We start from the raw sequence: 27,839 nt of genomic DNA, 5'->3' as shown, positions 1-27,839 counted from the left end.
CATTAGGCTAGGACCATAGGCATATCTAGATTCTTCACTGAGGTCACAGAAATGATGACCTAGGTATGCATTAATGGTAGAATTCCAACTCCTTGGTACTCTAAGGGGTATTGTGTTCTTAAAGGACATGAGACCTGTTTAGCTTCTCAATCACCTTACAAGGAACACCTGATTTTATTTTTTAATGTTTATTTATTTTTGAGAGGTAGAGAGCACCTACAGGGGAGGTGCAGACATAGGGGAACACAGACAATGTGAAGCGGGCTCTATGCTGACAGCAGTGAGCCTAATGCATGGCCCAGATTTACAAGCCTCGAGATCATGACCTGAGCAGAAGTCAGATGCTCAACCAACTGAGCCACCCAGGTGCCCCAGGGGCACCTGATTTTAAATGCTACAATTTTAACTGCCAGACCTGAAGTTCACTGTAGTGGGCCTCCCCTGACAGCACAAGGTCAGCTCAGGTTCTGTGTCAGCAACCTGGCATGCTACCAGGAGCCTCTGCCTCTTTCTGTCTTGCAGCTTTTATAAATCCAACTACGTGCAAAAGTTCCACTACTCCCGGCCTGTGCGCAAAGGGACCGTTGACCCTGAGAATGAATTTGCCGTGAGTATCTTCAGCAGCCTTGATCATTCCCCAGGGCCACCCAGCCCAACCAGAACAGGTGTCTGTCAATGTCAGAATGGGAGGGCATTTGATCCAAAGCAAAAAGAAGTAAAGCTAACATCTACTGATACGATGACACCCATTCTCCAGTCTTTTCCATCAGGCTTGTTTTCATTTCTTGAACCTCTACACTTTCAAGATACCATCCAGGCCTTGTGTGAGGTGTACCTTTCAACCACAGGGCACTCAGGCATTTCCAGAAGGCAGGGACCCTCAGGCTAAGCAGGAGTGTTGATGAAGTCAAACCTTCCAGGACATACTAATAAGAAGACACAGTGATTTCAGTCCCCAGTGTCTGCTGTGTGCTTCCCAGCAAGGATCTGTCTTCTAATTCTCATGACTGGCAAAAGGAGGACGCGCTAAGTCTCTCCCAGCTCTTTGCCTTAGACTGATTCTTCAAATTTGGGAGCCACTCGCCCTTTCAGAATGTAGTGAACAGACTTGCTGGATAAAGGATTCTCAGCTGCATATCTTTGCTGTTCATCACATTGAGGATTTCCTGCCATTCCTTTCTGGCCTGCCAAGTTTCAGTAGATAGGTCTGCCACGAGTCTTATTGGTCTCCCTTTATATGTTAGAGCGTGTTTATCCCTAGCTGCTTTCAGAATTTTCTCTTTATCCTTGTATTTTGCCAGTTTCACTATGATATGTTGTGCAGAAGACAGGAGTGCTGATGCATAGGGGCATTTGTACCCCAATGTTTATGGCAGCACTTTCAACAATAGCCAAACTATGGAAAGAGCCTAAATGTCCATCAACTGATGAATGGATAAAGAAATTGTGGTTTATATACACAATGGAATACTACTTGGCAATGAGAAAGAATGAAATATGGCCTTTTGTAGCAACGTGGATGGAACTAGAGAGTGTTATGCTAAGTGAAATAAGTCATACAGAGAAAGACAGATACCATATGTTTTCACTCTTACGTGGATCCTGAGAAACTTAACAGAAGACCATGGGAGAGGGGAAGGGAAAAAAAAAGGTTAGAGAGGGAGGAAGCCAAAACATAAGAGACTCTTAAAAACTGAGAACAAACTGAGGGTTGATGGGGTGTGGGAGGGAGGGGAGGGTGGGTGATGGGTATTGAGGAGGGCACCTTTTGAGATGAGCACTGGGTGTTGTATGGAAACCAATTTGACAATAAATTTCATATTAAAAAAAAAGAATGCAGGGAACACTGTGAACACCCCTCCACCCCAGAAAATGCAGATAGATGCATTCATTATTGCTTAAAAATTCTGACTATTCAGAGACCCCAGGTTAAAACTTACCAGGCCTAAATCCAGGGAAAACTTAAACTTCACATCAGGAAAGAATTCTTAAGGGTAAAGTGGGAGTATGTTTCTGGGTCTTGCAACATTTATTCAGGCTCTGGGTTGATGAGAGGTTTGGGGGCCTGGCTGGGTTCTTGCCAAACTTCTCTAATAGCCAGGTTTCTTAAGTGTGTTTCTTTTCTACCCTTGCCACCCCCTGCTTATGGGACAGTCGATGTGGATCGAGAGAACCTCCTTCATAACTGCATACAAGCTTCCAGGGATCCTGCGCTGGTTTGAAGTGGTTCAAATGTCCCAGGTGAGTCTACAGGCCCTCAGGGAATAGTATATCTCAGGAGCCCTTTAACTGTAAGAAGGGGACAAGCTTTTGTTCAAGGCCACTGGGGAAATGCTAGAATTCCAATTCAGGAAGGGACCTGAGGTACCATCTGGATTACCTGCTTTCAGATTTTTTTCTTAAGCATCAGATAAACTGAAATGAAACCTACATAGAGTCCTGTAATAAAGCTGATGAATGGGAGCTTCTGTGGTTGGGTGCAGCGAGGAGGCAGAGAGCCTAGAACACCATCCACTTAATCATGTCCTCATATCTTTCTATCTCAGCAGCAACTTAGGGCACCTCTGAAGAATCCCACTATGAACCCATTTTATAGTTGGATAAACTGAGGCTCAGAGAGAGGCAATCACACAGAGGCAAAACACCGGCTAGACTGCAATTGTTTGAATATGTCTTTTGTGTCTCAATAAACTTCAGGGTCTCCATGTCCTCAAACAGCTAAGGATCTTGCAGCTCCCAGGATGCCAAGGAAAGGCCAGGGTGGTTGTGAGGAAACTTAAAAAGTGGGGACATATTCAGGGTGTCTTATTCATTTTATTCATTTAACAAATATTTAATAAGTACCTAACACATGTCAAGCACTTGAAGATTTTTCAATGAAGCTTACATTCTAGTAGGAACGACATACTGAAAAGTCAAAGTAAATATAATAATGTCATGGTGATAACCAGTTTGGAGAAAAACAAAAGAAAGGTGGTGGAGGAGAGATGTTATTTCAAACAGGGTGGCCAGCGAAAGCCTCCCTGCCAAAATGGCTTTTGAGCAAAGGCCTGCAGGAAATGAGGGAGTGGACCACACAAATATTACAGAGGACATTCTAGCATTCTAGCAAGTACACAGGCCCTGTGGACAGAACATGATTGTGTCTGATTCAGGGCAAGTGAGGATGAGTAGGGGGAGCCCGATACCAAGTCCTGTAGGACCCTGTAGGCCAGCATAGGACTTTAGCTTTTCTACCGAATGCCTTAGAGCCACGAACAGAGGAGGGACATGGTCTGACTGACGTGTTCAAGCTACTGTATCATCAGCTTGAAGCCATTCCACTCCAGCCTTTAATGTCCGCCAGCAGCTTGATGGCCCTCCAATCTCCTGTGCACAGGCTTGGCCTAGACCTTAGGAGAGGTGTAATAATGATTATGACATTAGCAAACGTTTATCAAGCATATGCTAAACTGTTCACATGCATGACCTCATTTAAACCCCTCAACAATGCCGCAAGGTAGACATTATTATTCTCCCATTTGATAGATGAGGGGACTGATGTACAGGTTATTTAAGGTTAGTGAAAGAAGTGAGATTTGACTTTCACCTCCTATATCGGATATGTCAACTGGATTCCCTCTCTCTTCCTTCCTGAGCATATCCCTAGCCCATCCCAATGATAAGCAGCACCATGGAAAGGAAGAAACTATTCATGTCCTTTACTCATGGGACACATTGGTACATGATAAGGTTTGACAGGTGTCCCAGGCACTGTATCAAGGGCTTTAAAGCATTATCCCATTTAATCCTCACAAAACCCTGTGACATAGATACTATTACTAATCCCATTTTTGAGGTAAGGAATCAGAAACTTTCTGCTAATATGTAGCCTCTACCCATTGGCCCTGGCTGTGACCTATCCTTTGGGGGTACTCTTTTCCCTGTACCTGCTAGGCCATGGGCAAACCGTAGGAGGTCCTGCTGTGCTCTCTGCCCTCCCACCCACCCTCCACCCCCATTATGGTGTTTCTCCTCAAAGCACCCATCACCCCCTAAGAGACTACATAATTTTCCCATAGGTTTATTTTTAATATCTAGAATTTTAAATATAATAACATATTAGAATATCATCTCTACTAGAATATAAGCTCTAGGAAGAGAAGTTTTTGTCTATTTTATTCCCTACCACATCTCTGAGTGCAAAAATTAGTTTCAGGCACATAACTGGTGCTCAAGACAATTTGTTCAGTAAATCCATCAATAGTCACTCAATTAATATGCAGAACCCCATAGTATCTGAGCTGGTTATTTATTTTATGAACTCAGGGTTGTGAATTTAGGAAAGAGCCAGCATTTTTGTTTTGCTTTGTTTATACTGGTACCTTCTGATGTAAGGGTGGGAAGACCTCCAAAAAGTTTATTGCAATCAACTTATCTCTAATAGCCTCCCCTCAGTTGGGTTACCGAGAACTTCAGGATGTCTCAGACATAGAGGTTTCATGCCTGCCAAGTGAGCTCATTTTCAAAAAATTTGGTTTTGTCTTGTATGAATTTGTATCTCGGCTGTTTCTTCCATGAATTGTCAACACTATGGGACTGTTTGTATACATCCGTGTTTTCTGATGGGATTCAAGTGTCAGTTCTGCATATTAAGGGTTCTTTACTTGTTCTTGGCCCTGAAAACATGCAGTCTTTACAAGTCACCCCAATCTGGGGATCAGAGACCCATATTCAACTCAGGCATTAACGAGCTATATGATGTTGGACAAACACTATATTTCTGGGCTTTAGTTTTCATCACCTGCAAAATAGAGATTAAAAAACCGTGGAATTGCAGAACTGAAAGGTACTTTAGAGGTCATTTAGTCCAAGAGCTGCAAAATCAAAAGCCTTCAGAACCCAGGAGGATAATGTAAGTATGTAAAATAGTGACATCAAGACAACAGGGAGTGGCAGAAGCTGTGGCAAGCTCCCTCCAGGTGAATTAATTTTTTTTAAAATGAGAACTCACATACTGGCTAAATGATAGACTTCTCCGGGCCCAGATGGGCCTATCAGTCTCCAGTGTGCAAAGCCATTCCTGGTTTTTGTCCAGTCCCTTTATTTGCTTATAAAAACACTGAAGTCCAGAGTGGGACTTGAAGTGTCAAAGTAATCAGTGGTAGGAGTAAATTATGCCTGTCTCATGCAGCTCATGGGATTCCTAAGAGGATTTAGGAGGGTGAGATGAGAGAAACGCCTTTGAAGAATATGGAATTCAGCCACTTGATTGCAAGGGATTACCATCACTTCATCTTTTGGCTGATGTTTCTCCCCCTTGAAACTGTTTCCAAAGTATTTTCTCCCTGATAATTTATTTGCCCCTCACAGCAAGTTGGGCAAGTGTTACACAACTATACTGCACTACACTGCAGAAAAGGAAACCAAGGCTTAGCTTAGAAAAGTGTCCAGTGATCCAAGAGGCTGACTGAATCCTAACAGGGAATTTAAGGCAAGTTTGGTAGCAGAGTGTGAGCTGTCTGTGGTGGGAGAAGCTCACCTTTGGAATCAGGAACACCCCTGTCCCTGTTTCCTCCCAGCTCTGCAGTCATCTGCCCTGGGGCAAGTGACCTGACCTGCTGACCTGCTGTGGGGGGAACAAAAGGAAAGTGCGAGAGTGTTATAAGCCCAGCGTGGGCTGACACAGAGGAGGCAATCAGTAAATGGAGCTGGCTCCATTATCATGATCAATGCTTTTATTCCTGTTACCAGCCCCTGACAACCAGGCCTCCCACCAAATACATAACCCCATAACTCTGCTGAGAGCTGTATATTCAGTCGTAGGTGAGAAACCCAAAGAATGTTCATTCTCATTCTCTGTTCCTGGTGGTTATAATGAGGCTAAAGACTTAGGGATTCAAAAATAGCTTCAGAAATGAGGGGAAAAGCCAATCAATAGGACTTTCCATTTTTAATAACTCACCTTAAAGCCTGCGTGTTTCAGACATGCCAGGCTATTGTTGAAATCCAGGTGTGGTGCTGGGCTGAATCCAAGTGGTCCTGACAGATTTTCCTTAGAACTCGGTCTAGACCTCAGCTTTGTAAAACCCTTGTGGGGCTGGTCTGTGTGCTGCACCGAAATGAGACCCAGGGGTGCAGCTTGTGGCATATGGACTGCAGCCCCCACCAACACGAGCAGCCTTCACCTCATTTCCCTCATATGTGTGTTTGTGTGTGCGCACGAGCATGTGTGTGTGTGTGTGTGTGTGTGTGTGTGTGTGTGTGTGTCTGAATGTTGACTGTGCCAATGTGATGTGGCAGGGGGCAGAAAGAAACAGAGGTGGCATCTACCCTTTTTTGCTGCAGAGGGCAGTCATCCTCACAAAGGTTCAGAAACACAGGGGTAAGAGGCTCGGATTTCACAGATCCAAGGAAATGGTTTAAGAGGATGACCAAGAACATGGCTGTAGAGGCTGGTTCTGCCGTTCTCATATACACAGTAGTTATAACTAGCAGGTGCCCATTTTTAAAGAATTCTGCTACGAGTCAAGTGTTGTATTATCTAAAACAATCTTTGCTACTTCCCAGTGAGGCAGCGACTATATCACCATCATCTCACAGATGATAAAATGTAGGGTCCCTTCTTCCAAGAAGTCTTCTCCAATTCCTTGGCCCTTTTGTCCAGCCTCTACCCTGCCCTGCTGACAAGTCTTCCCTTCTGAGGACGACTGCCGGTCTCTGTCCTAACACCGACAAGACTTAATAACAACGGCTACCAGCTACTCTCTGAAGTGGGTTTTCTTATCCTCATTTTACCAAGGAGTCAACCAAGGCTCAGAAAGGTTAGAAACTGGCCCCAGGTAACACAGCTCGAAAAAAATGGCAGAGCTGAGATTTATACTCAGCTTTACTTTGTTTAGTTCAAGGGTCCACAAACTATGGCCTGTGGGCAGGATCCCACCTGCACCTGTTTTATTGAAACAGCCAGGTTCATTCATTTACATATTGCCTGAAGCTGCTTTCTCCCTGCAAGAGCAGGGTCGTATCCTTGCAGCAGAGCCTAAAATATCCACTGCCTGACCCTTTCACAGAAAAAGTGTACAGACCCCTGTGCTTAGTTTTGTATTCCAGATCCCATCTTTTGAAAACCGCACTGTTTTGCCAGTTCCCATTTGATGGCACTCTGTTTATATGCTTTCTAAGAGGTGTTGGAAAGGGGGTTAGTTTTATCTTCTCATCTAAACTGAACCTGCCTTGGAGCAGTGACCCTTTATACAACAATTTTAGGACCTACTATGGGCAAGGCTATGTGATCACATCACCAGGTGCTCACACAGCTAATAGCTCACACATAGTAGGCGGACAACCAATACCGGATGGGTTGAATTGGAGCGTGTTTCGCCCAGGTAATAAGAAGAGAAAACTCTCCCGAGAGCACACCCAGCTTCTGAAACCCCAGCCAGAGCTTGAGACTTCCTGCCTCTACCTCCCCAGGGAAATGCCTTTCTCACTAAGCAGAAAGTTAGCCTGTCTCTCCCCAGACAGAAGACAGCCCCTAGAGCTCACTAATTATAACAAGAGCCTGTTACAGTCCCTCAGGGAGCATTGCTTCATTTGAATTCCAACCCCGGTTGAAATCAATACCAATAATTCTATCTGTTTTTAAAGCGACCTGCTAAGGCTCTTTCTTCTTGGTGATCTCGTTTTCAACAGACCACAATTAGTCCTCTGGAGAATGCCATCGAAACCATGTCCATAGCCAATGAGAAGATCCTGATGATGATCAACCAGTACCAGAGTGACGAAAGCCTCCCCATTAACCCACTGTCCATGCTCCTGAATGGGATCGTGGACCCTGCTGTCATGGGAGGTTTCGCCAAGTACGAGAAGGTGAGGGCTGCTGTTCAGGCCCCAGTGGCGACAGAGCAGTGGCAGGAGGGCCCCCCGGGGGAAGATGTAACTGCCTGTCACTATCTTACTGTAGCTGTTTGTCAGCTTGGCAGACCTCATATGTCTTCCAGAGTTTCTACAGCCCCTCTCTCATCTCCTTTCCAGCCTCAGTGCTACACTCTGCTGTGGCAGGAAGGAGTAGGGATCACACGGATCCCTTGTGCCTCTGGGCACATCCAGGCACCTCCATCGGTGAAAGGCTCTGGATCTGAGCCAGATCGCAAAAGTACAGGAGCCACAAATCAAAGTGCATGCCACTTTGTGTGAATCTATCTCTTCCACAGATGATTAAAATGACCTCAACAAATGGAAATAAATGAAACCCAGGATCTGTGAAAATAGAGAAAAGAGAGGAGATCAACTCCAAAATGGGAGTTATAATCTAGGTATCCAGATCATAAGGTCCCTCCAGAGATACCTACACATTTTAGCCACCGATTTTATTTTTGAGCCTCCTGGTATCCATGGCAAAAAGGGAAATGCCAATAATTCTATGAGTCACATTTTCCACTGGGGAAAATACCAGTTTCTCAGGAGAGGGACAGAGCTTTTCCCAGCACTAAAGTAGAATAAAAAGTCCTTATTGTGCTTTTACCTAGTACAGACATTAATAGCACAGATGGAAAAATGAATGCCTCATTCCAATATATCTCATAATGAATTCCCTATTTCTGTGTCCTCCACTGATACAAAACTAAGAAAACTATGCAGAAGTCTAATTCAGGGACAGTAATTCCAGTCACACAAGCAGTCCTTCTAGCCACCCTGGGATACCCCATCAGTCATCATCAGTAACCCTTTGTTTAGCCTTGAGAGGTGATAATATATGTCTGTGTGTGTGCACACACGCAAAGGACATAAGTCTCAGAAAGAGCTGGGGGGTGGGGGTGCGGGCAAGGGCACACACAGGGAGGTGGTAAGGCCAGCTGGAGCACCACGGGTGAAATAACTCTTTGAGTTCTCTTCCCTGAGGCAATGCTCTCAAACTTGAAGCAGCATCAGAATCTCCTATGGGGCTTCTTCCTCCACATCCCCACCCACCCCACCTAGAGGTTTTGATTCAGTAGGTCTGGGTGAGACCCAAGAATTTGTACATCTGACAGATTCCCAACTGAGGCTGATGCTTCCGCTCCAGGGAGACTTGGAGAACTCCTTCCCTGGGGTTTGTGGCCCTTGCCCAATGGGTTCTGATCTGAGCCTCTAAGAAGAGGAAACAGTGTCAGTCCCTACAGGTCCCTGTCCCATCCAAATACGTGTGACCTCATGCCTGCCCCCCTCACATGGAGTCCTCTCACAGTAACAGAGACATTGGTTTTGGGGTCCACACCAAATGAACAGGAAATCCAAACTTCCTGCCTGTCCTCCCCAGGCCTTTTTCACAGAGGAGTACACGAGGGATCACCCTGAGGACCAGGAAAAACTGAGCCGCCTCAAGGACCTGATTGCATGGCAGGTAAAGTGTAGCTGGACTGGGGCGGGGTCGCCCTGCCTGCTTTCTGTCCTGTTCCGACTCCCTTGCCCTCTGCTTGCTAGTTTCTGGCTGGCGTGGCCTAGGTTAACCTCTTCTCCTGTCCCTTGACTTTCAGCCCTTCTTCTGAATCTACATCTCACACAAGCAGGCTTATCCTGGAACGGGGATTTGGGGCACTGCACCCTTGGGGTGCTGGGCAGCGATGCTGTGCTGCATGATGCTAACGCTGCTCTATCGGATGGATGTTGAATTCAGAGGAGGTGGCTTATCCCTGTGGGACTGAAATGAAAGCCAGGACCCCCCCACCTGGCACACGCCAATCAGATAGTAGAAGATTTGGGCCCCCCACACGTACTTCTCCTCCTGCTAAAGCTGACCCAGTTTGTGGCAGATAATGCTCAGATGGATTACCAGGTTTGGAAAATAATTGAGGCCTCTGTCTGGTGGGGTTTGGGTCACAGAGCCTGCATTCTGCACCTCCAGAGCCAAGCCAGAAAACTTGGATGGCCCTGTCCTTCCTTCTGCCCGCTTGTCTTTGTCTCCCCTCCATCCCTTCTCTCCTGGCACCCCGCCCCCTCCCTCCATGATCTCCTTCTTTCTATCTCTTTCTTCCTGCGCATCTGTCCCTTTTTCTCATAGATGTTTCGGCTTCTATCCCTCCTCTCTCTGTCTTTTGCCTCCCTCTGCCCCTCACATCTTACTCCTCTCTCCCCTTCCCTTCCTCTTCTCTCCCCACTTCCCTTCCTCCTTCTCCCTGCCTTTCTCCAGCTCCCTCTCCTGTGTTTTCCCTCCCTCCTTCTCTCTCCCTCCCTCTCTCCCTTTGTTTCTCTCTCCCCCTCGCTCTCACTCCCTAGAGAAGAAACAGTCCACCAGACCCCCCCCACCAGAGGCCTTCAAAGGACAAGCCTCTCCCTCTTTGCACTTCAGCCTGCTCTGCAGGGAGCACTCAGCACCCAGAACACCAGGTGGGCTCCAGAGGGCAGGAGCTGGAGGGAGGCACAGGGAGCAGGGGGCAGCTGTCTGCAGCTGCCTGTCCTCCCTCCCTCCCTTCTTGCCAGTCACCCTGCAAAGAAAAGCAAGCTATTGTGGTAGGGAGTTTTTGTTACTCTAGGGAAATCAGGGAATGAGAAGCATTGGGTGCAGCCTCTTTTCTTAAAATAAGGATTCCTAATTCAGGTCCTTCTCTGCCTCTGCCAATTTATGCAAAGAGAGGCTTTAAAAATGAAACAGCAAGTGCTGCACAGACACAGTTTCCTGAATGCATTTTGTGTGTCTGGAATTTTCTCTCCCTTCTTACCTTGTGCCACCTGTGAAACCCAGACATACCCAAGATCCCCAGCTTTCTGAGGTCATCATGGTCTTTAATACCCAAATAATGGTAGCTCCCACTCACACCGCCAACCCGGGAATCAGGAAGGCCTGGCTTTGATTAGTCCCCTTTCTCAGGTATTTCTGGGATGCCCTAGGGAGGGCCAGCATGTCACACAAATTTTTTGGGTGTTGGGTGTCACTCTCAATCCGTAACACTGCCCTGGGCCTCTCCCTGGGCAGGTCTTATCACCTGGTAATGGATCCTCCATGTTGTGCCCACCACACCCAAAGCATGAACCTCAGCCTCACAGCACAGCTAGTTCCAGGCTGTGCCTTCTAAAAACAATTCTACCAAAGTCTTGGAGCTAACGGGCAGACACTACCAAGACAGAAGACTTCAAAAGCATTAGCTTGGGCTCTTCAGACAACACCCCCTAGTGGCCACTTCCTCCAAAGCACAGACCCCCGCCCCCAGTGAACCACCATGTTACAGAGGCCCCTCCCCACTCAGTACTGCCAAGGGGGCCACGTGCCTCCCTCCCAGCGTCCAGGTACCCTAACTTTGGGCACTTTACACTCAAAGATGTTGCCCTGCCAGGGTGAAAGCAGCCTTGCTAACAATGCTACATACAGCGAATTAGCTCTTCCTTGTGTGTTCTGTTCATTCTTGTACCTTATATTTATTGAGATCCTACTCTGTGCCCAGCCATAGAAATAGTGCTGGACAGACCTAGGCCTGCTCCTTGCCCTCTTGGAGCTTAATTCTAAATTGGATCTTGGTTTCACAAAGCCAGATACACTTTGGATTTTCCTCAAAGTCAGAGAACTGTAGATTTCAAAAGGGAATGTCCTTGTACCTAGTCTAGCAACACAACAAAAGCCAGAGCCTTCCAAGTACTTTTTTTGTGTTCAAGATTTCACAGGTCTCTAGACTGATTGCTTAATTTTTTCTTCTTTGTAAAGCTTTTCTCTATATTTACTGGCATGGAAAGATGTCTACAGTGCATTTGTCCTTTAAATGTTTTGTGAAATATTACATATAAAAAATATGCATAGCAAAAATATACAGCACAGTGATTTATCACAAAATGTATATCCATTTGACCACCATCCAGGTGAAGAAATAAAATTCTGCCAGCACCCAGAAGCCAGCTTGTGTCTATAAGCCCAGATTGTAGTCATTGCTAATCTTCCCCAAGGCTGACTACTACCCAGCTTTTGAAGTAATCATTTCCTTGCTTTTTAAAAAATAGTTTTCGGGGAGCCTGGCTGGCTCAGTTGGCTGAGAATCCAATTTCACCTTAGGTCATGATCTCATGGTTTGTGAGTTCAAGCCAGCCATCGGGCTTCCTGCTGTTGTCACAGAGCCCTCTTCAAATCCTCTGTCACCTTCTCTCTCTGCCCCTTCCCCGCTCCCACTTGCTCGCTCTCTCAAAAATAAATAAAACATTACATAAATAAATAAATAAATAAATAAATAAATAAACATTATTATTATTATTAAATAATAATAAAATAAAAAATAGTTTTCATCACTTAAGCACTCATTTCTAAACACTAGAGTTTACTTTTGCCGATTTTTGGCCTATAATATAAATGGAATCACACAGTATGCATTCTTTTGGGTCTAACTTATTTGCTAAATGTTATGCTTGAAAAATTCATTCATCTTGTTGTATATAGCTATGATTCATTCATTTTCATTTATTTATTTATTTGTTTATTTATTTATTTAAAAAATTTTATATTTATTTTTGAGAGACAGAGAGAGACAGAGCCTAAGCAGGAGAGGGGCAGAGAGAGAGGGAGACACAGAATCCAAGTCAGGCTCCAGGCTCTGAGCTGTCAGCACAGAGCCCGACGGGGGGCTCGAACCCGCAAACTGTGGGATCATGACCTGAGCCAAAGTCGGACGCTTAACTGACTGAGCCACTCAGGCACCCCTTATTTATTTATTTATTTTAGAGATAGAGAGTGTAAGCAGGGGAGAGGGGCAGAGGGAGAGAGAGAGAATCCCAAGCAGGCTCCGTGCTCAGCATGGAGCCTGACATGGGGCCAATCCCATGACCCTGGAATCACGACCTGAACTGAAATCAAGAGTCGGACACTCAACTGAGTGAGCCACCCAGACACCCCTCATTTTCACTGATGTGTAATAGTCTGTACAGCTGGATGATGTAACTATATCAAAATGTATTTATTTTTCAACTGATGGAGATTTAGGTTGATTGTAATTTGGGGCTATTACAAGGAATGAGCATCTTTATATGTGTCTTTTGGGCACACATATGCATAAATTCTGTTGGGTGTGTGCCTAGGCATTGAGTCGCTTATAGTATATGAGAATATGTAGCTCTGGCAAATGCAGCCAAGCTTCTATCAGCATAGGTTGGTTTTGCCTGTTCTTGAACTTTATATAAATGGTATTACACAGTATGTACTACTGTGAGTCTGGCTTCTTTTGCTCAACACAGCGCCTTTGACATTCATCCAGGTTGTTACAAATATCAGAAGTTTGTGGGTTTTGTTTCCCTCATCCACTGAATGAATATACAACATACTGAATAATATGCCAATTTATTTATCCATTCTCTTGTTGGTGGACATTTGGGTTGCTTTCCAGTTTTGTGTAGTATGAATAAAGTTGCAAAGAACATTCTAGTTCGTGTCTTTTGGTGAACATAAGTACTTACTTCCCTCAGCATATATCTGGTACTAGAATTTCCAGGTCAGGCATCTTTCGCCTTCCTGGATACCAAGAAACAGTTTTCCGAAGAACCAGCTTTGGCTTTGTCAGTCCTCTCTGCTGTAAGTTTGTTTCCTTTGTCATTCAGGCCTACTCTCACTTTTATTAATGTCTTTCCTTCTACTCTTATTGGGTTTAATTTGCTGTTCTTTTACTAATATTTTGGGATGGATGCCTAGATCATTGATTTTTTTTGTCCTTTTTAATAGGTAAAACTAAAGCTATAAATTTACCTTCATTCTTTATATATTATTAGTTTTTATATGTGGTATTTCTATTATCATTCTTCTTTTTTTTAATAAAATATTTCTTATTTCATGGATGGAGGATCTCTTCTGTTTCTACATACTTAGTAAACTTTGTAAAATAATGTTTCTTAGGCCCTCTTCACCTTCCCTGTTTTCTTCAAGTTCGTTCATTTCTTCCTCCCTTCCTCCCCTCCTTTTTTTCATTCCTTCCTTTTTGTTTTCTTTCCTGTCTATTGGTTCGGATCTCGGTCTTTCATATTAGAGAGTTTCCTTCAATGTCTGGTGATCTTCATAGTTGGGACTGCAGCACTAAAGAGCTAAGTGAAGCCTTGGGTACATGGATGATGCCTTTGTCAACTGGATGGCATCATTCTATAGTAACGGAGCAGTCCACAAATGTCTGTATAACGGGCCATTCACTTTCTCCAGGGAGAACTCTCTCAAACATAGGAGAGATCATCCTGGCGACTATGCTGCTGGAGTTTGTGACTTGGAGTAAAGGTCTGACTACCAGCGTGCCGACTTCCCTTCCACCCCCTGCTTTCAGTCTGGCTCGTCATCCCTGACTTCTGTTGTGCCTGGTACCCTTGAGCCCAGTACTCCTTGTCCTAATCGTTCTGAAGGAAAGCCCCTTCTTCTTGGGGATATGAGAAAACAGCACTTGGCTACAGGGTGAAGTGGTGAGGACCTGGAGACCTGACTGCTGCTGTCACAGAATCTCAATCTATCCCTCTGTGTTCGGCTCCTCGAGTCACCCTAACTTTTCCGGGGTACCTGGTGCCTCCAATGCCTAAGCTTCTCCTGGGTTTCTAGAGGCAGGTTGGCCTCTTGTTGTCACTCTCCCTCCACTGCTCTGGAAGGCGAGCTGCCATCCTCCATCCACTGGCCATGTTGTAGGTCAGATCAGATTCTAGTAACTCCTTCATCTTGTCCTTTCAAGGGTGCCTCCCGGAGAAGGAGGCAGAATGTCTTTATGTCGCCATCATGGACACCTACTCGTTGTTTAATCCCCACAACGCGCCTGGGAAGTAGGAATGATTTTCAACTCCTTGCATCATGGAAATGTTAATTGCTTTTCTTCAAAATAATCTATATTCCACGTCTTTGCAGCCTTAGTTATGTCTCCCAGGACCACACTGCTAACTTTCCCAGCTGTTTCTTCTAGTAGTGGCCACCATGGCTCAGCTACTCCTCCTTCTAACTGCCATTTAGACAGCATCCCATTGACCTCTCTTGTTGATGAATGAGTTTAACTCCCTCACATCTGCCACCTCGTCCTCCCCCATCTTCCCAAGGATTTTGCATCACTTTTTAAAAATTCCCTATTGGCTGGTACCTTAGGACATCAGCACTTCCGTATCTTTCTTCAGCAGCCACGTAGCTCTAATGGGACCGCCGTGTTCTAAGATGAGGCTGTGTCACTCCTCCTCTTCCTTTCAGCTCTTCTTTTCTTCTATCTTCCAGCTTCTGATGCTCATATTTCCCTTTTCCAATGCCCAGAGCTTCCTGGGCAAGGTTTTACATCCGAGCCTCAGAGCTTCCTCCCTGCTGGCCCCACACTCTGCCCCTTAGTAGATTCATAAGGGGGAGACATGCCTAAACATACAGCCTCTAATGGGCTTCCGACCTTCTTAGGGGCAAGGGCAGTTGGAGGTCTTTCTTCCCTCCCAGAGCAACCCCAGCGTAACCCCAGATACCCTACGTCCCAGGGCTGGTGACCCTGTGTGAAGGTCTCAGAGACTCTAGTGCCCTCCACGAGTTCTGAGCAGGCTGATCTGGCTTCAGCCACCTTCATATGGTCCAGGTCCCAGGCTGCAGCCAGGGACCAGCCTGTGGCTCACCATGTACCGCTTTTCCCTCTAGATCCCTTTCCTGGGAGCTGGGATCAAAATCCATGAGAAAAGAGTGTCAGAGAATCTGCGGCCTTTCCATGACCGAATGGAAGAATGCTTCAAGAACCTGAAATTGAAGGTGGAGAAGGAGTATGGTGTCCGAGAAATGGTACGGGTGGTCCCTGTGGCTGGGAGGGGTGAGGAGAGGGATGTGGGGAGCCATGGGGATTGCGGCTGGCAGGGACCCAGCAAGGAACCTGATCCAGGGGAGCCTTCCTATAACCTTGGTCCCTCACAGTCACCCCCAGGTAAACATCAGGTTCAAAGTGAGCCCTTAGCACTGAGGGGCTATGCTAAGAATAGAAGTCACACTGCCTGTGGAGGCACCTAGGGTGTGCCCAGTTTGATGTCAGCACATGACACTACTCGTTTAATCCCCACAATGCGCCTGGGAAGTAGGAATGATTCTCAACTCCTTGCATCTCTCTTGGAGGTTCAGAAGTGTTAAGTAACTCGCCAAAGGCTACCTAGCGGGTGAGAATTTTCACCAGGCTCTGTTGGCCTCCAAAGCCAGTGCTTTGGGCCACTAATAAGCTCTGTGACATAAAGCTGCCAATGGCCTGGTGCTCATAGGGACATCTCGATCCTCCTCCCCCAGAAAGTAGAGTCCTAGAACATCAAGGCTGTAGAGTCTCTTAGAGGCCATGGGGTCAACCCTCGGATTTTATAGATGAGAAAACTGAGGCCCGGAGGGGGAAGTGAGCTGCTCAAAGAGCATAGAGGTAAGTCTGGGTCTCTTGTCTGTTGGCCCAGGAGCTTCTCAGGAAACAGGTTGTGTCCTTCAACAATGACAGGACAGTGCAGTGCAATCTGATGTCACCTACTCAGAGTCAGGTCACACCTCACAGGTTAAGGACAACTTCCTCCACAAAATCCCCTTACTTCTGACACCAGGGTTCCCAGGCCACCTGCACTTCTGACCGACTGGCTACCAATTTGGGGGCTCCCTCTATCTTTTCAGGTGCGCACAATTTCACAGAATTCAAGAAAGCACTATGCTTATGATTACAGTTTTGCTATAAAGAATACAAATTAGGACCAACTAAATGAAGAGATGCGCAGGGTGAGGTCTGGGAGGGTCCCAAACACACAGCTTGCATGCCCTCAGGATGCATCACCCTTCCTACCCTCCCAGCACACGGATGTGTGATTACCTACCAGGAAACTCACGTTAGCCTAAACGTTGAAAGCTTTTATTATTGCATAGTCATGATGGGGTGACTCATTGGCCACATGACGGAAATCAGTCTCTAGCCCCTTCCCCTCCCTAGGGTTGAACTTCCATCACCTGGTTCAAAGCCGCCCCCCACCACCCCACCCTATAACCACATGGTTGGTCTCTCTGGCCTGGCCTTCAGCCTGAGTCTGCTCATCAAGGGGACACCACAAGGAACGATGACACTCCTGTCACTGGGACAAATTGCAAGGGTTAACAGGTCACCTCCCAGGAACAAGGAATGAAGGCCAGCCAAATTCTTTTCCAAAACAACCACCACCTAGCTTCAGCCAGCCAGGAGTTTTTGTCCTGATGCCCTGATCTGCCTTGCAGCCCTGCCCTGTTCAGGTGCAGGAGGCAGCGGGAAGGCGGAAGCCACATTACCCGGCCCATCCAGCCCGAGGGCCTGACTGCTGACCACCCCGTTCTCCCCACCCGCAGCCCGACTTTGAAGACAGGCGAGTGGGCCGCCCACGGTCCATGCTGCGCTCCTACAGGCAGATGTCCATCATCTCCATGGCATCCATGAACTCTGACTGCAGCACCCCCAGCAAGACCGCCTCTGAGAGGTCAGTCTCTGCCCCAGGAGCCCCCTGCACTCCTGCCCCCTCAGCCCCCAACAACACCTGCTACTTCTCCCTCTGTCCCAGAGGCCACCTTTCTATCTCCTCCCAACCCTTCTTTTTAAAGAAGTCACTAAAACCCTCACAACCACCCTGTGCAGCTGCTGTCGTTGGTGCCGTTGATAGGGGGTCATTCAAGGCCTGAGAGGCAAGACGGCTCTTCCTGGGTCCCCAGCAGGATTCACCTGCGGCTGGCGTTCTCCCAGCTCAGCAATCTGTGCCGCCAGAGCCCCACACAGGTCCTGCTTCAGTCTGGCATCTCCTCACCTCTGCCAGGGCTGTGTCCCTGCAAGTCCCTACCGCGGAGCTGATCTCCCTGCACCCATCCATCCCTCTGCAGCCGGGGGGAGGTGCTCCCTCACCCCAAGAAAAGCCTCTCCCCTTCCACCGTCCTAGAGCCTCATCCCCACCCAGCCCAAACTCCACTACTCTAAGGACATGAGAACGTGAGCCGAGTACTCCGCATGCAATAACGGCTCAGGGAGGCTGAGTGATTTGCCCAAAGGCATTCAGTAAAGGGTGGCAGTGCTGGATTTGAATCAGACCCACACCTTAACTGGGTGTCTCTCCTCACCACCAGTCTCCCTGGCTTGCGGCTCACCTCCTTCAGTTTCGTTTTACTCTGCATTCTGAGTGTTTGCAAATTAAGCAAGCAGCTCCCCGAACTCTGTCGGGTTACCTGAGCTACTCCTTGTTCCCGCAGTGACAACCCAGCCAGCCTGGGTCCCTGCAAGGCAGTTCCACTGAACCTCGCTCTCACTGCAATTTCTACCGCTGTCCCTCCCGTTCTCCAGCTTTGACCTGGAGGTGGCACCTCCGAAGACTCCAAGAGCAGAGCCGGCGGAGACGATCTCTGTGGGGAGCACTCTGCCGGAAGTCAAGCTGCGGAGGTCCAAGAAGAGGGCCAAGAGGAGCAGCGTGGTGTTTGCGGATGAGAAGGCAGCAGCCGAGTCGGACCTGAAGCGGGTGAGCGGCACCGGCAGGTCACCTCTAGCCCTGTTAGCCCATCTCTGCTGCACAGCAGCCGTACTCTCTGGGGGCCCCAGATGAGGTCCCATTCAGGCCTCACGTCTGCAGTGAGGTGGGTGATGCAGAGGCCGTATCTGAGGAGCAGGGAGGTCAAGTCCTGTGGGTACCCACACAGCCTGACGTGACAGAACCGGGATTTGAACCCAGGCCAGTAGACTCCAGCCCGTGCATGTCTTTCCCACCACTGTGCAGGGCTTTGTGAGACAGGACAGAAGCTGTCCTCCCAGTGCTGGGCAAGGGGTTTCTTCATGTCCACCCCCTGTCGCCAACCCCAGGGCCATTCCAACCACTGAGGTCTCAGACCCTCCTAGGCTCCTCCAGTGAGCCAGAAGCCCAGCTGGGGACACAGAGAGGGACTCACTGCCCTGACTCTGAGTTTTTGTCTTATAACGATTTGATAATGAAACTTGGTGTCATTGGGTCCAAATCTTAGTTTCGCCCCCTAAAAGAGAGGTTTGTTGAAGGCATTGTTGGATCCTAGGAAAGGAAGAGGGGTTAACTGTACTGGCAAGGGAGGGGTGGCAGCTGAAAGGGCAAAGGGCCGACTGAGATGCCTCCCAGGAAAGAGAAGACCCTCTGCAAACTTCCCAGTAGACCCCAGAGGCTACTCTTGCCAGAGGAGAAGACTAGAAATAAGTATTCTGTGTTTTACAATTCTAGAGGGTATCATTCACATGATAGTCTAAATGAATGCCTCAATGCCTCCCTAACCCCTGGAGTTGTATAGTGTGCAACCTGTGCAACCATACTTGGCAGGCTGGCATGGAGTGATAGATAACAGAATAAATCAACTTACAGCTGGGTCCACAGAAGCCTTGCCAAGCCCTTGTTACTGACTTTTCAAGGCACAGAGCTGCCTAATGCTAACCCTCTGTGGTGTGTGTGTGTGTGTGTGTGTATGTGTGTGTGTGTGTACTTATTCAGCTTTCCAGGAAGCACGAGTTCATGAGTGACACCAACCTCTCGGAGCATGCAGCCATTCCCCCCAGGTCATCCATCCTCTCTCAGATGAGTTTCGCCAGTCAGTCCATGCCCACCATCCCAGGTATGCACCCTGCCACCACCAGCACCAGAAGGTACAGAGATGGTGGGGCCACCAGCCTGGGGGTGGAGGATGGGCGGAGACTGGATCTACACGGCAAAGGGGCCAGGCATCCTGGGGGCAAGAGGCTCTGCTCAGAGGCCCCCTGTCCTCTGAGCTCGCACCACACCCACCTGCTCTGTAGGGGAAGCGGCCCTGCAAGCTGCACCTGGGGCTGGGGTAAAGGCCTGTTGCCACTCCTGTCCTCGGGACTCACCGGGACTCCATTCTCACACTGGGTGGCCCTGCACTCTCAGTTAGCTAGGCCTCCCCACAGGCCAGAAGCCCCGTGTTTCCTTTTTTGACCTGGGGCCCTATTTCAGGAACTTGCAGAAACTTCCAGCACATCTTATAGAGGTCAAGTGTCTAATGCATAATTGCCACCTACATCCCCCAGCATGCACTCGTCGTCCAGGGAGGAGGTTAGCAGCACACGGATGACCGTTCCTAGTTGGCAGAAGGCGAAGCCACAGCCATGACGGGGTGGGCACACCTGGGGTTGCTGCATCTGACATGCAGCTGTCTCAAGGGTCAGCCACTCTGGGCCAGGCTCCCTGTGCCAAGGGCCAGGGCAGAGAAGAGCAAGACACAACCACTGCCCTGTGGAACTCAGCAGGCAGATCTCAGCAAAGATGCCTGCTATTTCTCGAGTGCTGCCCAGCACTAGGCCCTCCCTGTGATAAATTCTTCATCTTTTATTTATGCCTCAACACATACCTATGATAGAGATAATGTCATCAGCCCCATTGTGTGGATGAGGAAACTGAGGCACGGAGAATGTCAGCAGCTAGGAAGTGGCGGAGGCTGAGTGTAGACCAGGCCCTCTGTCCCTGGAACCATGCCCTTAACCCCCACCCAGCCACACAAGGCAGGACGGCCCCCTAACTCTGTTTGGCCGGACACAGAGCCATTCCACCGTCGCCTTCTCACAGCACCTCAATATGCTGGAGGCTGGTGCCCTTGTCCCCATTTTGCTGACATCAAAACTGAGGGGCAAGAGGTAGCTGATTTGTCAGGTCTGTGCATCTCCAAGCTGGGAGCTGGAACCACCAGTTCTGTCTACCAGCCCCTGCCTTGGAGAAAAAGGAAAAAAGCTCATATTGTCTCCCCACCTTGGGGCCAAAGGCCACGTCCCCTGAGGAAATCAGGACCCCAGTGGCCAAGGGGCCTTCACCTCCCCGCACTGTGTTTCCAGCACAGAAGCCCTGGCAAGGATCAGGCCAGGTGGCAGGCCCCTGTCTGTGGGGTTGGCAAGCCTCGCCAAGAGGACAGCTTCAACAGGCCCCCTCAGGGCAGCAAGCAGGCCTCCCGCCTCCTGCCTGGCACCGTGATGTGTCCTCCCAGGACTCTGTCCCACAGCCTGTGTCCTCTCCGCCTCGCCAACATCACCCTCTTGGGCACCGCCTCTCCTCCACCCACCCACTCACCCCCACTCTCCACTCTCCTTCCAGCCCTCACTCTCTCTGTGGCGGGCATACCTGGGATGGATGATGCCAACGCGTCCCCCCGCCTCAGCCAGACCTTCTTCCCTCTCTCAGAGGGTGACAAGAAGACGCTCAAACGGAAGAAAGTAAATCAGTTCTTCAAGGCAATGGTGAGGACCCAGATGGCTGGAAAGACAAGGGTATATGGGGAGAGATAAAGGAGGAAAGCAACACAGAAAGAGGAGAAAATGGGGGGTGGGAATGGAGGCACGTATATGTGTGCACACACGTGTGATCCCTCCCAGGGAGGCATGGTCAGGGCCCACAGGGCTTGGGACAGAAATGCCAGAATGCATTTCTGCCAGCAGTCCTCTTGGGCCCTGGTCTCAGAGCAGGACTGATCCCAGCTGGGCTGCAGGAACGTCCCAAGGGGATAAGCAGGGCCCCTGGGACCTCCTTTCCCCAAACCGCCCTCTGGTAATACGCCTGTCAGAGCCACAACAGCTGGCTATCTTTGGAACCTGAAAGTGCTTTTTAATTTTTTTTTCCTTTGAAGAGCTTTCCTATTCAACTTATATTACAAACTCCTACTAATTAAAAGTTAGTTTCCAAGGCCTGACTTTTCAAGTCCCATCTCCTGTTGTTACTTGTCAGTCTTCACTCTAGATAAAAAAAGTACCGTTGACACTTCTGATCCTCAAGATGATATAAACCCGATATCTGCTACTATAATAATCCCGAGTTTACTGTGAGCATGCAGTGAGTCAGGTACCATGCTAAACACTTTGCAGACATGGTCCAATCTGACCTTCCACCATCCCTGTGAGGATTTTACATGGCTCACAGAGTTAGGTGAGCGACTGGCCCAAGTAAGTACATGAAGCAGCCAAGTCTGTGCTCTAACCACTGTGGGGTTCTGCCTGTCTGGCCACATTCAAGGTCACGGCCCCTCATACTCCATGGGTTTTGGGCAGGGATCTTGTGAGCCCCACTTTGGTGCTCATGAGAATCCCATCCTGGGATGGTGTTTGTTTTCTTCTCCCACAAAGCTGGCCAGCAAACCTCCTGAAGAAGGCAAACAGATCCCTGACTTCCTGTCCTCTGACCTGTGAGATGCTGCTGACCAGGGCCACACATGGGGAGCCAGGGAGAGAAGTTTCCAGAGGAAGAGAGACACGGTGGGACGCTGATGCCTCACACAGCGGGGAGACCTCCTACCAGTCGCCCTCACTCAGGAAGCAAGGGCTGATCTGGCCCCCTGCGACCCAGGCGGTGGGTGAGGATGCTGCGGCCTGGATTGTGGGCTGTGGTCACAAGAAGCGAGCAAGGACACTTTCTCCCACTGTGCTCTCCCCAATATCTTCGGCGCATCTTTTCATAACCCAGTTTCTTAGGTATAAGGAGCTGTGTTTTTATTTCATTTTCAAAGTCCTAGCACTTAACAGAAAAGCCTTTTAAATATTATTTTATTTTTGGATGATAGTTTTGTACTTTACATTTTTTAATACAACCAACCAGTGTTTTTCCTAGCTGATCATCTCTGAAGCGTTGCTGTTTCTCACTGACAATAAAAATGGTTTCATGACGCCAGTTTGCCTTGTTGCGTAATTCGCCAGCTGCATCTCTGAGGCCTGGAGAGGGTGAGGATGGCAGGCCACCCAGGGCCTGCGGTGACGTTAAGGGGCCTGGCTCCAGACTGTCTTAGTGCCGGATTTGCCCACTTCATTCATGCCACCCCAAGAAATCTTCTCCATGAATGTTGGGTGTAAGGATGACAGAAAAGTCTGCCACAATCTTCCTCAGGTCATTTTCATATTACCTTTCTCCTCTTCTGGAAAGGAATGGAAAAACCATGCAACCAAATGGTCAAGAGTTAGGAAAAGAGTGGACTAACAGTCCGGCCTTTGGATTTTGTCATCAGGTCGGAAGGGGTAGCTCTTCTTGGAGGAATCCTGGGCTCCTCAGATGAGGCCCAAAGAAGGTGACGAGCTCCTCTGGGCAGAACATGGGAGCAGTGGCCTACCTCCATAGCCCGAGGGAGCTGTGCATGAAGAGGTCTTGGTGGGCAGAGGCTGAGGACCCCATTTGGGAAAGATGTCAGTACTGGGTGGATCTTAAGTGCAGGGCAACATGGGGCTCAGAGCTAGAGCCATCTAGAGACGTGGGGTGGGCACTCACTTCTTAGAGAAAGAGTCCCCAGATGAGAGAGAATGACGATAAGAGCTCCAATTGATTGAGCTCCACTGTCCCCAGCACAGTGTTATAGACATGATGAGAATTAACTTCCTATATCAAGATTTAGGAGGTGGAGATGATTATTATCCAGATGAAGAAACAGAGGCATGAAGTGACCTAACATCATCCACTTGGTAAGTGGAAAGTCTGGGATTCAAACCCAGGCAGCCAGGTGGGAAGCTTGGCATTTAACCATGACCCTGTGCTATCTGCTGGACACCTTTGTGCCTGAGTCCCCGTAGCCTTTGTCCACCCCAGTCTCTTCCTGGGGGCCCCCAGTTCCCTTTGCCAACAGGCCCCAGACCTGTTGCTGGTCCAGCTTCCAATATCCTCAACAGTCCAAAAAGTCCCATTATGGTGGTGGTTGGCATTTTGTCTGCATTGTGCGCTCCCTAAGGTAAGGAGGCAGCTCCTGGAGGTTTGGAATCTGGCTGAATTCACTTTCCAAAAGAGCAAGAAGTGAGGGTCCTCGAGAAGTGGAGGAGCTGGACACCACTCCTGGGCATCTCATGGCTTCACGTGTGGACACTGGAGCTTGTGTGTCTCTTCTTGTATCTGTTAATCCTGTTCCGCCCTTTTCCTCTCCAGGTTATAGGCTTGAGCTTTCCAGGTGTGATTTTTCTCGGTCCAAACTGTGAAATCCCAACGTTTAACTTTCAAATGTCTGCTCTTCCAACTACTAGTGGAAAAAATCTTGACACAGACAAGAAAATGGCTCCTTCCCCCTTTACCCACGACTGTAGAAAACCAGATACGATCCTCTGCCTTGAAATTGCAGATGTTGTTTCTCACCAAGGCATCTTGCAGAGACTGTGCTGTGTCCCGAGCAAGTCAGCTTTAACCTCTAAAAATCCCATCACTCTGTTCTCCTGGCTCAACAGTGTGTGGCCCTGGTGGTAATATTTCTGAATTCCATTTTCTGAAAACTGTCAGTATCTGTGAGTTTTTATGAAGTCTGAAAGGGTCTTGAGCACTCCTCCTTGTCCCATAGAAATGGGGCAAACAGTGAAATTCGTGGATTCTTATTTAAACAGAGTTTGAGTGTCAAATCTCATCTCAGTTAGGACGCTCGTCGGGTTGATGACCCACTTGGTGCTTTTTCAGGACAACTCCAGATGTTGTGGTCACGTGGCAATAACAGCAATGCCGGCAGTAAGAACAATAACAATAATGATATAGCTTCCATTTACCAGACACTCACCCCGTGCATCCTTTTCTTAAACCCTCACACCAATCCCATGAGGTTGGCAATGGGATCCCAACCAGGAAACCCAGGCTTGGGAGCCAGCCGTGTGCCTTTGTCACCCAGCCAGTGAGGGGCACAGCCAGCTGTGTCCACTTGTAGCCTCGTGACCTTAACCCATATGTTCACTTTCTTGCTTTAACCTCAGCTCAGTGTCAGACTGTGTACGTTCCATACCCATTGTGAAAGTCTCCCCCACAATGCCTATGATGGCTCCCAGGATAAGTGAGGGTGGGGGCTATGCGTCCAGCACAACTGTCCTTGTGCCCCTGGATGTTCCCTTACTATAAGCAAGGTCTGTCAGAAACTAGCTAGGGCTGCCAAGGAAGGACATAAGGATGCCTCAGAGCTCCCAGGGAGGGAGGGTGGGGTGGGTGGGATGGGAGGAAGGATCCACTTGATGCATCTTTTCCTTTCCTGATGGAGAGTTTTCAGGGACCGTTGGAGATCATTTCATCCAACCCTTTCATCCTACAATTCAATGACTTCTCCAAGGCCACATAGCTGTGATCAGCAGGACTCCATCTAGAATCAGCCCTGCCTAACTCAGTGGTTTCCTTGTAGGTAATCTCCTCTTGGTGGCACTCCCTCATCCTCTGTTTAGGCACCCAGAGACCCCTTGCTTTCTGCTGTCCCTTCCTCTGCCTTTGAGACAGAGGTGATATCTACCATTCACACTTTAATGTGATCCAGGGCACCAAGTTTATTTACTCTTCTTAGGGGAGGGGCATTTTTAAGCCTTCTCTCTAAGCAGGGAGTGGAAGCTTTCTTTCTTTCTTCCAGACTTTTAGGCTTATATCAGCAAAGAGTAGAGAAATTCATGGAAACAAATTGCCTTCCCAGCATCTAAAATCAGGCTGGGCCCTGCCTTCCAGACCTCCTAACCTGTAACACATCTGTTTGTTGTTCCTTCTGAACACTGGGTGCCTCTGCCTTCCAGTCATAGCTCCAGTTCCCAAGGAAACAGATCCTTAGGCAATGACTGATGACCCGTATTTGGGGGCTATGCAATCCTAGGGTGGTGATAAAGGGGGAAGGGGAATGGAGGAAGTAGAAGGTGGTGGGGAGTTACCATGCCGGCCTGAGGAATGGAGCCATGTCACAGACTCAATGTCAGTCCACTTCTGGAGGCTGGACACTCAGCAGTAGCAACAACTATATCATCCTTGATGAGAAGGATACCATGTTGTTGGACCCATGCACGGCCTCCATGCCTGCTTGTTCTGTGCTCCATTGGGCAAGCAAGTGATAGCTGAGGAGCAAGGCTGACTGATAGTACTGGTCATCCAATTCACTCGATCGTTGTCTGCCTTATCAGTGGTCCTTCTGGTGGGCATTCAAGTGTGGAAAGGAAGCTTTGAATCTACTCCTGCTGGATTATGCCTGTACCTACTCCCTAGATCCCAGTAGTAAATCTTCTAGTACGATTCTTTTCAGTCCTCTGACCACCCAGCCAAACCATGTTCTACTGCCCGGGAGTATGAACGTCTATCTCAGCTCATGCCTCCCTCTATTAGGTAAACCAATAGCACCATGGGTCCATTCCTGCCTAGCACCAACAGAGCAGGCCCCCTGTCCATAAACAAGGCTTCAGTCCTGTCTCTCTCCTTAAGTTGGCCATATGGAACGCCTCCCTGGGTCCACAGGTCTGGGTTGAAGGAAAGACATCAGTGAAGCAAAAGTAGGTACCATGGGATTCTAATAATATGACGGATTTTTGCCATGCTGACCCACATTATGACTCTGAGATACCTAGGACACCCGTGATGGACATCTCCAGTTGCTCTGTCACTTAGTGTCCTCCAGTGAGGTGCTCAGCCTCTGCTAGGACCCAGTAGCACTCTGGGAGCTATTTCTTAAACAGAAGGTTGAGGAGAACACAGCTTGGCTTTAGATTCCTAGAGGTATGTGCTGTAATTATCATATGTCGCAGTCCCTTGTCAGGGACTCCACTTGGCATCCACGTCTACTACCGATAATTCAGCAGCATCAGACCTGCTGGGTCGTATGGTTCTGGAGGCAGAACTGCTTGAACCACAGCCTGGACCTGCTGCGGACTATTTTTGCTCTAGGCACTGCTCAAATTGGCATACTCCAAAGTCACTTGATGAATAGTCTAAAGCAGTATTCCCAACTTTTTTATGTCTAAAAATACAAAACGACTCCTCAATTTCAATGCCTCTTTTTTAGTGTAAGGAAATGTGAAATACAACAGCTTGTCATGTATATTCAATGGCATGTCCCAGCATGTCCTGACCCCTGAAGACCTAAACATTGGTGACACTCACATGGGCGAGGGGTGGCAGGCCCCCTTCTTCAATAATAACATTGAATAAGCCAAGGAAGTTCTGGCATCTCCACTCCTTTGACTGTGGGCCACCATCAGTTCAATCTTGAAGGAACTATCTTCGAAAACTGTTAGAACAAGCTCCAGATATTTTCACCAGTACACTGAAACCAGAGTAAGGAACTAGTGCCCTATGCTAGTGAATTCTCTCCTACCTAACCTTATTTTATACAACCACCTAAGCCTTGACACCCTCAGATCGATCCCTGTGCATGTTCCCAGTACCTGTTAGATGCCTAATCCCTTGCTTATAAGCTGTGCCCTCCCAAAGAAGGACATATAGTTCCCCTCTCAGGCTATGCCAGGACCTGGCTCTGGTTACCAGGTAGAGGTGGTGAGAGGTGGCTGGGGAGGGGGCGTCAGTTTTCCAGAGGAATAAGCATCAAACCGCAGAGCATGTGCTGCCCGTGAGCTCTCCAAGAGAGGGAAGGCTGTTTCTTTCTGACAAGAGAGAAGAGACTGCTTCTGTCCGTCGGGAGGTTAGGGTTCAAGATCCTCAGGCTCATATACCCCATGTCCTAAACCAGACCCTAGGGTCTGCTCTTTCCCTATCATCGCCCTGACTCTACCACAGGAGACTTGCTGAAGCTTTGCATTAGTATCTGTGAGACTCTTTCACCCTTGTACTCCGACTCTGGCCTGATTTCAGCACAGTGTGCTTTGCAACTTCATGAAATAGTGTCTCTGAAAACTCCCACAGGGGCTGCATAATGGCCCCCCAAAGATGACCACCCCCTAATCCCAGAACCTACAAATATGTTATATAGCAAAGGGGAGCCACGGTTGCAGATGGAGTTAAAGTTGCTTATCAACTCACCTTAAAATAGGGAGGTTCTCCTGGATTACCTGGGTGGCCCCAATGTCATCATAAGGGTCTTTAAAAGCAGAAAAGGGAGGCAGCGGGAGAGAGACAGGGGATGAGGAGTGAGATGAAGTCATTGCCCATTGCTGGCTTTGAAGGTGGATGAAGGGGCCATGAGCCAAGAGATGCTGGAAACCTCTAGAAGGGGGAAAAGGCAAGGAAATAGATGTTCCCTTCAAGACTCTGGAGGGAACACAGCT

General features: G+C 48.3%; 1 protein-coding gene across 1 annotated transcript in view; it reads left to right on the top strand.

The window, feature by feature from the left end:
- Positions 1-22,652, top strand: part of DOCK2 (dedicator of cytokinesis 2) — a 413,885-nt gene extending 391,233 nt beyond the window's left edge. Inside the window, exons 43-52 of the mRNA XM_015065771.3 lie at positions 523-607; positions 2,155-2,241; positions 7,675-7,851; positions 9,281-9,364; positions 15,551-15,688; positions 17,237-17,364; positions 18,213-18,384; positions 19,372-19,492; positions 20,980-21,122; positions 22,002-22,652. Of these exons, the coding sequence (XP_014921257.3) occupies positions 523-607; positions 2,155-2,241; positions 7,675-7,851; positions 9,281-9,364; positions 15,551-15,688; positions 17,237-17,364; positions 18,213-18,384; positions 19,372-19,492; positions 20,980-21,122; positions 22,002-22,064 (1,198 nt within the window). The 3' untranslated portion in view covers positions 22,065-22,652. The remainder of the gene's footprint in view (positions 1-522; positions 608-2,154; positions 2,242-7,674; positions 7,852-9,280; positions 9,365-15,550; positions 15,689-17,236; positions 17,365-18,212; positions 18,385-19,371; positions 19,493-20,979; positions 21,123-22,001) is intronic.
- The last annotated feature ends 5,187 nt before the right edge of the window (positions 22,653-27,839 follow it).

Source organism: Acinonyx jubatus, chromosome A1, assembly GCF_027475565.1.
Source record: "Acinonyx jubatus isolate Ajub_Pintada_27869175 chromosome A1, VMU_Ajub_asm_v1.0, whole genome shotgun sequence".
NCBI lineage: Eukaryota > Metazoa > Chordata > Mammalia > Carnivora > Felidae > Acinonyx > Acinonyx jubatus.
This window is presented reverse-complemented; position numbering and strand designations above follow the sequence as displayed.